The sequence below is a fragment of the Cinclus cinclus genome, chromosome 8, assembly GCF_963662255.1.
Source record: "Cinclus cinclus chromosome 8, bCinCin1.1, whole genome shotgun sequence".
Classification (NCBI taxonomy): domain Eukaryota; kingdom Metazoa; phylum Chordata; class Aves; order Passeriformes; family Cinclidae; genus Cinclus; species Cinclus cinclus.
Window position 1 is genome coordinate 24,617,800 of NC_085053.1, and position 12,252 is coordinate 24,630,051.

Genomic DNA, 12,252 nt, shown 5'->3' on the forward strand with positions numbered 1-12,252 from the left:
GTTTATGAAAGCCAAAGTCCTCTTCTGCTACATTAAAAATAATAGGCAACCCCCCGAGCCGAGCTCCATCAGAAACACCCTCAGCACTCCCACTGAGCTAAGGGTGCATGTGCAGAGAACACAGAGTGAACACTTGTGTTCTGCATGGCCTCTAATAATGATTTCAAACACCACTGTCAACAGGCAGGAAGTTCTCCCAAAGCCAGAGCATGCCCCACCTTCACCCCACGAGTAACGGGAGCCGACACATCGCACGGGATTCCTTTCAGCAACAGTAATTCCTCAAGACTTAAAAACTAATGCAATAATCACGTTAATGGTAATCCATTAATGTGAAGAACCTGAAGATAAAAAGGCAGAATCAGGGATGTGTTCCACAGCAATGGTGTTACATTTCTAGGGTAATACTGAATTACAAAATTCGAATGACTAGAGGATTATCTGTGCCAGCAGAGTGTGTGAAGTAAATACCAGGAGAGCAGAAAATGATGGCATAGAATATTAATATTTCTACACAGGGATTGGCTTATATTGATGGTGTGATTCAGAAAGGTGACTCAACATGGTTGTTTCTTGAAATCAGGCCCAAAGTATTTAAGGACCAAAATCATTAACGTTTTATTTAGAGAGCAATACACTTGTTTACGTTGTGGCAGAATGATCCCTGTATACTGATCTCAAAATCTTTATATCAGAGGGCAATAATGCCACCACTTTGAACACTTCCAGTTAATTATCACTAAAACATTTTGATAATGACAGTGTATTTTGCAATATGAAGAAAATGAGGGAAAAAATAATAGAGTTTAGGAGAAAAAAAAGCCAAACAACCCTGGGGGCACTGAACTTCAACAAGTTCAACAAATATTCAAGCCACATTTAATAACTTTATAAAACTAGTATCAAAGTAAAGAATATATAGTCAAAATACAGAAATCAAGTTGAGTGAGAGAAAACAGCCTGATGAGATCAAACAGAAGTTAAACAGAACAGATTAATATAAACAAGTTAGCTGAAAGGTCGCTTTGCTTTGTGAAGCATTATTTCAGCAACTCCTTTCCTCAACAGCCAGCTCACTAGGAAAAAAAAAAAATAAGATATGCAACACTTTAAAATCCTACTGTATGTTTTACTGTGATTGTTTGTAGAAACAGCATCACCCCAATTTGCAACCCATGTTAATTTCTTATTTAATAAGCACAGTGGAATTTTTTTGGTAAGAAAATGAAAGTTCAGAATGAAGCATCTGCATTCAGCTTTCCATTACACATACATTTCTCGTTCTATTGGCTAGGAACTCTTTTATTTGTGAACTGCAAATTATTAGGATTTGTTTATACTTCTAAACCTTTTGTTTGTGATAGATACTTCACTTCTAAAAGTGTCTGGTGTAGCACTCACTAATTACAGAATTACAAAAGGTAGAATAAGGCTGTGCCTGCTCAGAAATTTGCATTTTTGGTAAAGGTAACGATATATCAGCATCACTAACATCTTAATAATAGGCATACATTTAATTTCATATCACCATCCTTCCAAAGGAAAAAAAGAAAGACTAAAAGATGTGTGCAACTGGTTTTAGCTTAGTACATTTTCAAATCAGAACTCATTCAGCTACAATAAACACTATGAATTACGTATAAACATAGATGGAAAAAATGTGCCAGGCTTTAAATGAAAAAAAAAAATTAGTTTAGCAGATGATGATCCTGTAGTGCTATTGTGCACTATCCTGCAAGCCCAGAGATAAAACAGAAAACAAAAAAGGGGGAAAAAAAGAGGGTAACAAATTAAAAAAGAAAAAAAAAAGAAAGAAAGAAAAAACCCCAAACAAACCTGTTTTGATGCAGTTTTGGCATCAACTGCACGTTATGGTCTTAGCCTCAGTATGCTCATTCTATGGCTGAGAAATTTAAAGTACCAGATTTTTCCATGTCAGGTAACAGGTAGCTGATGCATACATTTCAGACAAGAGAACTACTATTTCTTTAATTTGAGATGGGATCAATAATGTATTGTTAAAATGTCCAAAGTGTGCAACAATAAGGCAGATTTCTTATTACACCACCCCTTAAAATACCCATTGTTTGATGAACCAAACAAGGTGCTTTAAACCAGCAGAGTAATAGGAGACAAGCAAGTGCCAGAATGAAGAAAAACTGCTAAAATGGGAACTGCCCTTTCTTTCTCAAGGAGAAATAAAGAACTTTTGTATCTGGTATTTGAAAGGTTTTAAACAGCTGATATTCAATATCAGCTGATTCCTGAAGTGTTGGCAAGATACCAGGTTTCTGGTACTGGCCATGTCTAAATGTTATTTAAATATTCACATCATGCAATAAGCAGTTTCACACTGCAATGTAATGGAAAATACATCCTAAACTGAATTGGAACTGAGACCCAAAGCAGAACCAGTAAATAAATATCTCGCATATATGTCAAACTATATTCTCCAAACAAAACCTTACATCTTATCAAAGAAGTCAGAAAGTACTAACAAAAATTATATGCTTTCTACTATAATACTGTTAAATTTCCATGGCTGAGAATGTCCCATTAATTTTTTCTGCCTTTTTAAATTAGTTGACAAAGTAGAAATTCAAACACAGAAATAAAATGCATATATATGAGAGCACTGGCTCAGTGAGATATCAAATATACAGCATTCTAGTGTCAAAAGTACAGGCAGAAATGTCCAAGATTTCTTGGTGAAAAAGGGGCATTTGAGGAGTAAAAATTCTACTTAACAATCACTCACATTTTAACAGTGCATTAATCATAACAAAAGCTGGATGATAAGTGAGCAACAGAATCATAATGTTCAGTGTTCATAGCAGAACTTTATCCTCTGCTCATTTAAATGAGGTTGGAAACATATACTCATGTATGTGAAACTTTAAGTAGCTATGTTTGTTTTTTTCAATTTTTCAGGATTCTTGCAAGAGGCAAACTTGTGACATGGAATTGAGCTGGATGTCAGTACAAGGTGGTGCTCAGAGAAGTCTTCCTCTCGATGCTGTGCCTCTGGCTTATCAAAGGATGATTAGTCCTACAATCTTGTTTGATCTATTCTTTTGCCTCTAGGAAAAGGGTTTCTTGAGGATACAGTTTTACCTCCAGTAATGACTTGTTTGGATCCAGCTGGGTCACCTGTAAATACACGAACAGAAAGAAATGTGTAAGCAGACTTTTGAATTGTTTATCTTCACAGTGCAGACTCTCACTGGGAAGATTTTTGAGTCCCTCCATCAGTGATAACTGAAGTAGTGAGTATTATTTTCCAGGACACAGATTAAGAAATGGATATTGTGTTTTCTATTGTTGTTATAAATATTATTTTGTAACAACAATGTACATAATAATAAAAATCTAGAATCCCTGACATCAATTCCAAGAAGGGCTGGTTCTCTACCATAAACTAATGCAGTAATCTATTTTTGTCAAAGTTAAGAACTTTTGGAAGGTTTACTAGAACACATGAGTTAAGATGAAAAATAAAACCCCACTCGTGGATAATCATCCCAAAATTTCAGTCAAACTGATGGTGTAAGCAGCACAGCCAACCCAACAGGATGTCTCCATTGAAAAGGGAAACTTGATTTTCCTACTCCCTTTCTTGCTCCAAGTCACGTGATGGAACACCCAGCTTTCACTCCAGTGTTCTCCAGACACCTCAATCATCCCAGGCTGGGAGAAAACTGTTTAATTGTGTGGTTATTTCACAATATATTTACTTATTTAGACAAATTAATGACAACAAGTGTCCCAGCATCCTTCTGACATTCAAGTTTACAAGCCAATGCTGTGACATCCTTCAGAATACTGCAAAGCTTCATGTAGAAAGATGTACCATTTTCTGAAATATTTCACTTCAATTTTTAAACTTATTTTCCCTGGTAATTCTGTTTTCATTTATTTTGCTGTGTGAGCACGCCAGTTATCAGAATAGACCATAAGACTTAGATTATTAGTCTTATGCCATAGGTATAAATGCAGATGTATGACAATAAACATTTTTTCCAAAGTTAAATTTGTTTCATCTAGGATTACAGCATGCCACTGCTTTCTAAAAAGACTTTTTGAAAACATAACATGAAATGTTATGAATTAATAAGAAATGTTAATGTAATTTTCTTAAAAGCCTAATTTATGAATCCTGTTACCTGTTAACAAAAATAGTATCACTTCTCATTCTCTCCCCCCAAATGAATCAGGCAAACTAGAAATATATTTGCATTTCTATTGTCTTACTGAATAATTAGGGAAAATATTATTTAAACAAACATCCAAGGCTTATCACTTCCTAAGACCATCAAAATCAGTCTAACTTCATCTGACTGCAGTAGATTTCTTTTTTTTAATTACATAATTTAAAAAGCCAAACTAAACCCAAAAACCAAACAGATGCATTATTTTTATTCCCAGAGCAGGAAAGCATTTTCTTAAACTTCATGTACCGTGGTGAGCTACTGCTCAATGTCTGAAGAGAAAAATAATTTACAAAAACCAGACTCAATTTTAGATTCCTATTATCTACAGTCCAATTATGCATTCCTGCACAGATGCTGCTTGAATTATTGAAAGGTTATTATCTATGAAAGCAAACCTGTTACGTAAAAAACCAGCCAAAGGAGTGCATTTAAGTTTGTGATTACAGAGGTATGCTAATTAAGTATCTTGTAGCATTTTTTAATGTTTTGGTATTCTGCTACAGTCTGTTACTGAACAGGGAGTGAGTTAAAGAGGGGTCTGTGCAATTCACAGCTTCTGAGGCATTAGGCACCTGAGAGAAGCAATTTTCCTTCTTTTCAGTACAAGCCTGTATTAATTTAGACACCTCTATTTTCAAATTCTGCAACCATTTTGTCGGGGTTTTTCATTTGCTTTTTTATTTATTTTATTTTTTTTTTTCAAGAAAAGACAGGGAAGTCATAACACATCTCTTTTGCACTTGGAAAAAAAATCTCCAGAGTATGCCCAGGCACAGAACACAACCTTCCAGGCTGTAACCATATGGAAACGTGTTATTCTCTTGAGCGTAATTCCAGATACATGTCCTAGTCTAAGGTTTGCAAACTTCAAGTGCCTTAAATAACACCAACACATGATATTCCTTCCTCAGTGAGAGGGGTCCTAGGAGCCTTCTGGAGTACCTGCAGCACAAGGACTGTGCAGCTTTTCACCATAATTTCAGTGTGCAGCTTAATTCACTGAGGGACAGCAGAGTTTGCAAATGTTTACACCATTACCCAATTAACTAACAATATGGCTCCTACATCTGTCAACAAACAAAGCTGTTGTTGCTTTGTTTTAGCTCCTTGGCATTTTCTGTTCATATGGGTCGCCATTGTACTTAATTATCACACCACAACCCTTCTGCAGCTTCTACTTTGTTATTTGTGGCTTGTAAATATGTTGTTTACTACAAAGAATAGAAGCCTTATTAGTGAACACACCACCTAACAAAAGAAATGGTTTCTCTTGTAAATATATGAAGCATAAGACCTAAGATGCATTCTAACTTACAGTATTTAAAAAAAAGAATTAGAAACCAAAGAATGATCTATGAAAGAGATCAAAGAGCTGCAGCCCGCAAAGGTGTGCTCAGTGTAGTGCTCTACTGAATCTCATTCACTTATATTTATGTGCATTATTTCATAATAAAAAGTATAGAATGCCTTTAGATGCCTATCTGTGTGCCTTGTTTCATTACCATTAGTACAAATTCTGGAGCCCACTTCAGTGCTGACACTCTTTGGCTCTGATGTCACTGCATGATGCTCTTTTCAAAACAGCCCCACACATAAGTTACACTGTCTCCAAGCCCTACACCTTTATTAGCTGGAGATTTATTCTATGTTGTTAGCAATTACACAGAAAATCATTGAAGTAGACTTCTATACTGAATCTGATTTTATCTGTTCCACCTATGTGGGGAAATGAACACTTTCTTGATTAAGGTTGCAAAACTCACCCTCAGCATTAGCTAAAGGCCTTGACAAATGCTAAAGGCACATTTTTACTTATAACTTCAAGTCCTACAAAAACTGACTCCCTACCAGTAGTAAGCACACACTTTAGGGGTCACCTCATGCATCACACTGGGAAACCAGCTGAATGTATTTTTCAAATCTTTTGTGGGTTTGCTAATGCCTAATACTTTATATTATAATGGAACATGAACTAAAACCCCTTGAAAAGAGACTGTAAAGCATTCCAAGCTTATCCAGTGAGGAGGGTGGCAGAAGAGGGACTCAATGTCCAGAAGCTGAGAATATAACACAAGTGACAGCAAAATTACTGACATTCAAGCTCATAGAACCCTGTACAATACCATGCAGGTGCATTCAGGGCTGTCCCAAAGCCCTGAACACAGAGAGTGCCCCAGGAGATTTTATCTCCAGGCAAATGACTTTCTGTGCAAACCTTAAAACCTCCTCCTTTTCAGGGAAGACTCCTTTGAGCAAAGTGACCAGAGGTGCTACAGGACTTTATTTCTGCCAGTATCAGATCTTGCCACTGAGCTGCTTTCACTGAAACAGGTTTAAGCTGATAAACAAAACTTTTGTTCCAACTACGGACTCAGTTTTATGGGACCTTAGGTTTTGGTGCACTGGAGCTACAGCTTCCTCTTTTAAAGAGCTTTGTTACACAACCAATGCTGGTTTGGTGCCAGGGAGGTTATCATTTAAATAAGCGTTTGTTTAAGTGAATTCTGTGGTGATTATTCCAACTAAGCACTAGCTAGTCCAAGTACTTCTGTGCCACTTAGAAGTTCAAATTATTTATGACTCTGCAAGCCATAAGGTAAAGATGTTAACTCTTATACTCCTCCTGTAAGAATGTAGTAGCTGCTTACACTTAATTCTGAATAAATTAAGAGGGTTTTTAGATAAACCGAAAATGAAAACTAATGCTAGTTTAAACAACATTTTAATGCATTTTAATAGCAAAGTCTTTTTCTAGAATAACATGAGTTATTTCTGTCTCCACCTTTGCTGACCTATCTGTTGTATTACACACTCATATCCTGAGCAGCTGTACTTTTACCACTTACAAGGTGTGGTTCCTTACTCTCCCTAACTCTGTGGGGAAAAGATAAATACAAAAAAAAAATGGCCTAATGCCCAGGAAGGCAAATTAAAAATAAAGAATCAAATACACAATTATTATGACACTTACACAAGCAGTAAATATCACACCCTTCACCTTTCTCTCCACCCTAGGACAAGGATCTGATTCCTGAGTAGCACAGCCTCTATACAACTTACACACGCATGAATACATTTAATGAATCTAACAGACAAAGAGTTCTTTTACTCTCTTTCCTAATCCTCCTAAAGTATAAATGCAATAGAAATTACTTAAAGGCACACCTGGTAAAGTACCAGATCTGTTTAAAAAACTATATTTTCAGAGTGACACACAAACAAATACAGTGAATCCTTTCTACCTATTGAAATATCTCTGGGTTACACAGATAATACGCTCAACTTGAGCAACAATCAAAAGTAGAGTTACTTTATAGAAATATATGCAATTAGATTGGGCTTAGTTGAATAAACTTGGAGATAATTTACATCTGAATTGAAGAAAGCCATCACAAACAAGGAAAAATATGTCATAGCAAAAGACTTGTAGGCTCGATCCAAATACAAAGCTTTAATCCAATACATCACACTGACTGTCTTATTTCTCTGAAGAGGTTTTCTCAAAACATATTTTAGATTAAGAATATTTAAAAATACACTTACTAAGCAAAGTAGCAGCTGTTGATAAAACAGAAAATTGTAATGTTGTACCTTCTACTTCGAGCATGTTTCCCATTTTTCCCTTGGAAAGCTGTGCAGGGCTCCCAGATGAAGCCAACCCTGACACAGAGTCTAAGTTTTCACTGCCTTAACATAATTTATATTTTAAAAAATTGCTGCATAGATTTTAACTGGTGAAGGCTGACTAGCCTCTCCTGCACCATTTGACTTACTTGACAGTAAATTAAGGCAACAACTGTGTTCTCCCCTATTTTCTAAAACACTAAATGTAATGACAGGGTGGTGCAAATAACAAGGATAAGTCCAAACTCAGTGTTGCTATATTTGTATAGTGGCACCTGGAGTATCTGATGCTTTGTAAAAGTTCTAAATGAAAATCTGCTCTTTCAGCTGGAATAAATACCTCCTATTTACAAACAAAGCTTAAAAACCCCACAATTTTTTTTTTTGGTCAAAATTAAATAACACCCCAATGCTAACGATATTTTTAAAAATGCCAGATTTTTACCCAAATACTATAGATTTTTAACAGTGGGTATTGAAAGAAATACGTAAGTTTATCTAATTTCCAACAGAAGGCCTTAGGAAGGGCTGTATCTACCTGGGTAGCTCTGAGACAGTTCTGTGCCTCTTTTTAGCCAAGGACCATACATTTTGTTTAGTGATCAGCACTTGCCCAAAATATGGCCAAATCCAGTTACCAACATCATTAATCATTTGTTTTATAGTTCTTTCCAAGAACTAATCTCACTTTAAAAAGTCACTACAAAAAGGCTGCATCTCCCTCTAGCCTTTCAAACAGCTGATTTTCAGTGACAACCAATCTGCTCTTTTATTTTGGCAGAAATGAAAACACAAAACTCTCAGTAAGGTGACTTTTATTGTTGTGGTGCTAATGGTGCTGAAGTATTACACAAGTTGCCTTGAGAGCAAGAAGATGGAGTTGGAGTGGGCTGGAGGAGTCACATGCAGGTCCTGACCTGGCCATTAATGGTCCCACAGTGGCAACAACTCCAAGACTGAAGAACTTCAGGCTTTGAGGAACAGCGAGGTGGTGTAAAGTTCTCCCCAGATTTCCTCCCTTCCTCCCTTCTGGTTTGAAATCTTTGATTTATTTTGGAATTCTTTGTGCAGTTTCTCAGAAAAGGAGAAGCTGACAGAAAACCCTGGACCTTGTCTTTTCCTGACAAAGGACCTGCAGGAAGAGGAGCTCTACTACCTTCTCCCTCATGCTATTTACCTTCATTTTTCTTGCTCAGCAGAGAAAGTTTAAGTACTGGTGTTCACAGATGAGGGCATTTGTATGTTAAGCATTTTTTCTGTTGTGCCAGGGAGCAAAACAGTCCATTACTTGTGGGCACTGCTGCCTGTGTGCTTATAGTGAACTAACAATTATTCACACACTTATTTTTTTTTTAAATGTGCTACCTACACATGAAAAAGATGACATCCCAAGAAATACTACAGCTTTCACTCTGGAGATCGATGAAGAGCTGAAAGGAAGCAAACAGTCACATCCTCTGGAAGTTTGAAAACATATAAATGCATTTAGTGCTCCAAATGAACTGTAAGAACTTTGCTTTGCATATATCCCAGAGGGGAATGGATGGGAACACAGTCACTCACAGAATGACCCAGGATTGGACTCATGTGCACTTAATTGCATGAGAAAACAATCCAAAAGGATTTTTATCACCAGTTCAAAGGATTAAGATGTTCTGATATCACAGTGATATCTACAGTATAACATTGTGATTGGTAGATAGGTAAATGGAATAAAGAGAGTGCCTAGGACTGCTTTGGAGATTTAGTCTGATGCATTACTTCTGCAATTACCAAAACAGCAGGAGATCATTAAATTTTCTGGTAACCAGACACAGCAATCTTAGTATCATACTAGTACAAAGGCACTCTAATGGTATTTTATCATTTCATTTTCTTCCTATTTGGGTCAACAAAAGTCCACAAAATGGATATTAAATAGGAATTCTGGAGGAAAAGTACAAAACATTTTAGCCCCAGTTTATGCTGGGTAATGTCATATGCAAGAGTAAAGCTCTCAGCTTAACTAAGGCATCTTCCTGTGAACAATAACGTGCCTCCCCTGAAATAAACGTTTTGTAAAATGGGGCAGTGCTGAATAAAGGAGCTCTTTGGGTATGAGGGATGTACACTGAAGGGCTGTTGGGTGGAATATATTAATCCCATGGCTGGCATTAGTCACTGGGCTAACTAATGAGGATGATTCATGGAGAGCTCGCGCTCGCATTGAGCGTTCAGTGCTGGGGGAATGCTTGCTTACTCCTGTGAGCCCTGAGTAAAAGAGCTCATCTGAAATGCACACCTATTTCCTGAAACTGGTTAAACATTCCCTGTATTCAAATAGAGTTGCTGTGAGAGATCAAAACTATATTGATCTACAGACTGCAATTCTACTTCTTTTCTGACATCTGTGAGATGAGATCTTCCTTCAGTGACTTGATACACAAAGGGTTTTAATCCTTCACTTTGTATCAGTTACTTATGTAAAGACAGTGGGTCTGAAAAAAAACACATCAAGTCTGTCTTTCTTGGAAGAAAACACTGTGAAAAGTCTTCCTGTAATATTTACAGAATTTTTTACTACCTATATGGAAATTATATTTCCACAAAAGTAAACATAATGTTTCAAGATGCAAAATACACTCAATGTTCTCTCAGGCACTGCCACTGACTTCACCAGAGCAATAATGTTTCCTACTCCCTTGTTTAGGTGCTGACCAAAAGACTGTGATACTGTTCTTTGTGAGCAATAAACTTGTTAAAAGCAGGAAAATCTGGGAGCTACAAATGCTTCAGTGTCCTTTTCTCTTGCACTTGAGGTTAATGTTTCCAATCCCTCCGCTGTTACAAGTCATCAGGAAGAACTGTCAGAAACCAGGCTTCAAAAGAGGCATGGGAATATGCCAGTCTGGAATGGCCAATTTGCTTAGGTAACTTCTCAGTGTCTTAACTAAACCAAACCTAACTGCTTGAATAAATAAAATAACAACAGATCTTGAAAGGAGAGGAAAGACAAGGGCAGGTAGTATTGACTTAAGGAAAGCTGTAAATGATAGGAGGAGGGACATCTACCTTTGTAGGTGACTGTGGCCTTGTGTAAACTAGATCAGAGTAAGCACATGACACCAGTGACCAGAAAAATTTAAATTATGTGAATTAAAAGAGATGACTACTACTTTGTGTAGTAGGAAAGATATATATCAGTAACTGAAATGACTGGGGAAATTACAGGTATTACATGTAATTCTCAAAAATTTTTGAACCAATCAGAAAAAATATTTCATCCATCTGAAATCCTCCTCTGCCATAAAACAGATATTCAAGCTACTTTTCTCATCTACATGAAATTATTAAAAATACTACAGGGTGTAGCTGTGACACTGCACAAATCCTTTATCACAATAACATCCTTCTTCCATTTTTCTATCAAGACCATGATTAGGGGGGAGAATGTTAGAAGTTAAGGATAGTCCTGGACATTTAACTCTTTCATTAACTATTTAGAGAGTTTAAGCATGACCTAATGAGTTTTAAAAGTAAGTTATCTGAAAGCAGTAATTTGCATGGGGTGAAATTCAGAATAATCCTTACAAAGAACAGCTGCCAGAACTCATACACAAAATTGTCAAACTACCTGCCATAACAATATAAGGACCAACATCACTTTTCTGAGAATATCAGAGGGTATCTGCTCAGAGGACTCCATAACAAGTGCTGTAGCTAAACTTACTATCTTCTGGCATTATTTTCACCACTGTGAGCATCAAAGATGATTAATCCTGCCAAAGCACAGGAATGAACAATCACATTTGGGTTTGGAGGAATATCTTACTCTATATTCCCATATACTCCCAAAACTGTGAATTGCCTGACACTAAATTTACTGAAATCCTGATCATATCTGATTTAAATTGACATGCAATTTGAGTTAAATTTCTTTTCTGCTCTTTCAAGGGAGATTTTTTGTTTCTGTTTATTTAAACTGCTGTTGAAATTGGTTAATTAAAAGGATTTAAAAAATCTTAATACTCTAAACAGAGCAAACTGGTTCTGAATTATTAAGCAACATTTTAGATGCATTTAAATAACCTTAAGTGACTTAACTGCCACCTGATCCTAAGCTGTGGCTCAGAAAAATAAAATGTGAAATACTGTAGAAGTCTTGGCTTACCAAGGCTTCCAGATACAGTAAATAAAGAGCTTAAGTCTCTAATACCATGTCTGCAGAAGGCATACTCTCAAATACATAACTAATGCTCCACCTCAAGGAGAAATCAGCAGCAGAAATTACAGCTTGCAAATTTGATTTTTCATGAGAAATTAATAAATTAAGTCTTTCAAATATAGCTTTTAGAAGGAGGAATCATGCCTGAACCTCCCTTTCTGAGAGACACCATAAAACATTCACAAACATATTAACCCTAGTAGGGTGGCTGAA

At 36.4% G+C, this 12,252-nt stretch overlaps 1 protein-coding gene across 1 annotated transcript in view; it reads right to left on the reverse strand.

Annotated features, from left to right (window-relative positions):
• Nucleotides 1–602: 602 nt before the first annotated feature.
• FAF1 (Fas associated factor 1) overlaps nucleotides 603–12,252 on the reverse strand; it is a 153,992-nt gene continuing 142,342 nt past the window's right edge. Inside the window, exon 19 of the mRNA XM_062497347.1 lies at nucleotides 603–3,150. Within this exon, the coding sequence (XP_062353331.1) occupies nucleotides 3,067–3,150 (84 nt within the window). The 3' untranslated portion in view covers nucleotides 603–3,066. The remainder of the gene's footprint in view (nucleotides 3,151–12,252) is intronic.